Consider the following 1,647-nt stretch of genomic DNA (forward strand, 5'->3'; position numbering starts at 1 on the left):
ACAGGATGATATAACTTACCATCAATAGATATAATTGATCTCAGTACCTATAATTTTAAAAGTTTAACTGGTTTGGTGACAAGAACTTAAAGGTGGTACCATGCAAATTTATCGTGATTTACCTTCTCAACATTTCATAATAGTGCACTTATCCTTTTGAAAACCTCTGATTATAATTATCAACAAATTATTTACCCTAGTAAACGATTTCCTATTTTAAGGTGTTGCTTACATTTCTCCATAAATTTCTATAAGAAACTTGGTAGCATAGCTAATCCGTTTATATTAAAATCCCCTCCCCCCCTCCCCCCCCCCCCCACCCCACACTGAAAGATCAATAATTTTGCGTATAATTATTTGCTTTACTCTTTTCCTTTTTCATATGATGATAATTAAATCGTCCACTCCATTGAAAGCTCCCATACTATGATGATATATTTAAAAATTAGGTAAAAAATTAGTTCGATCCACATTGTAAATTAGTGTTTAAACTATTTTTAAAAAATTAAACTTTCATGGCATTTCTCTTTAAATTGGAAGAAAGATAGATGTCAAGAAACATAATTCCCAGTTACTCTTTACTATCACTCTTTTTGATGTGTGTTTGTTTGGTTTTAGCAAATGCAGAAGTTGAATGCACAGATGTGATGACAAAGTTGATGCCATGCCAAGGGTTCATAATGAGTGGAGATTCGTCCCCTAGTGTTGACTGTTGCAGTGGAGCACAAACTATTGACAAACAATTCACAGCGTCTGATAAGCCAGACCGCGAGGCCATCTGCTCCTGCCTCAAGACTGCTGCACAATTTCCTACTATAAATCTTGAGAAAGCAGCAATGCTCCCTGCCTTATGCAACCTTACTACCAAAATATCTTTCGACCCTAACGTTGATTGCTCCACGTAACTTCTTCTCCTCTCTGTTTCGTTTTATATGACACACACTTTTCATTTTATATTTATAATTTATTATTTTAACTTTACAATTAGTGATATGCTCTTCTAGCAATTGAGCATCAATGTATATATCATCATTGAAACAATATGTTTATAATTTTCTATGGATATTGATTACCATTTTCTGTTTCTGTTTTTATTTATTCTCTTGTAGGGTTTGAAGGACCAAGTACTGGGAATCCCTAGCAGGGATAAGAAGAAGTGATATATACCAGTTTCCCTTATATGATATCATGTTTTTATGAAAGGACTCTGTACCTACACTATCCCAATTATATTCTGTTTTGAAATTATGTAACATCTATTTTTTGTTGGTGGAGAAAAAGCCCTGCTTTATACGCATAATAATAATAATGCAAAAATATTATTGTTGAAGTTTAGTGTATAGGGAGAAAAAGCCCTGCTTTATACGCATAATAATAATAATCCCAAAAATCTCTAGTTTAATTTTACTAGATTTTGGTATGTCTAGATATATGTATCTTGGGATACATGGAGTCAAATTAAGTGTAATTTGTTCTAGATACACTGTATCTAAGTAGATTCGCATGTAACTAAGATACATAACAAATCTCGCTCGCCTCCCTCCCATCTTGCTCGCCACTCTTCTATGTATTTGGCATTCCTAATACATGTAAATCACACCAGATACATAAAGATACATGTATCTAGTGTGATTCACATGTATCTGG

The 1,647-nt window shown here is 33.5% G+C and overlaps 1 protein-coding gene across 1 annotated transcript; it reads left to right on the top strand.

The window, feature by feature from the left end:
• The first annotated feature begins 548 nt into the window (after nucleotides 1-548).
• Nucleotides 549-1,161, top strand: LOC129898590 (non-specific lipid-transfer protein 3-like). The gene is made up of 2 exons (XM_055973182.1): nucleotides 549-901; nucleotides 1,110-1,161. Exons 1-2 carry the CDS (start codon nucleotides 549-551, stop codon nucleotides 1,114-1,116), a joined length of 360 nt encoding a protein of 119 aa, XP_055829157.1. The 3' UTR covers nucleotides 1,117-1,161.
• Nucleotides 1,162-1,647: the final 486 nt, after the last annotated feature.

The sequence above is a fragment of the Solanum dulcamara genome, chromosome 8 (assembly GCF_947179165.1).
Source record: "Solanum dulcamara chromosome 8, daSolDulc1.2, whole genome shotgun sequence".
In the NCBI taxonomy this organism is placed as follows: domain Eukaryota; kingdom Viridiplantae; phylum Streptophyta; class Magnoliopsida; order Solanales; family Solanaceae; genus Solanum; species Solanum dulcamara.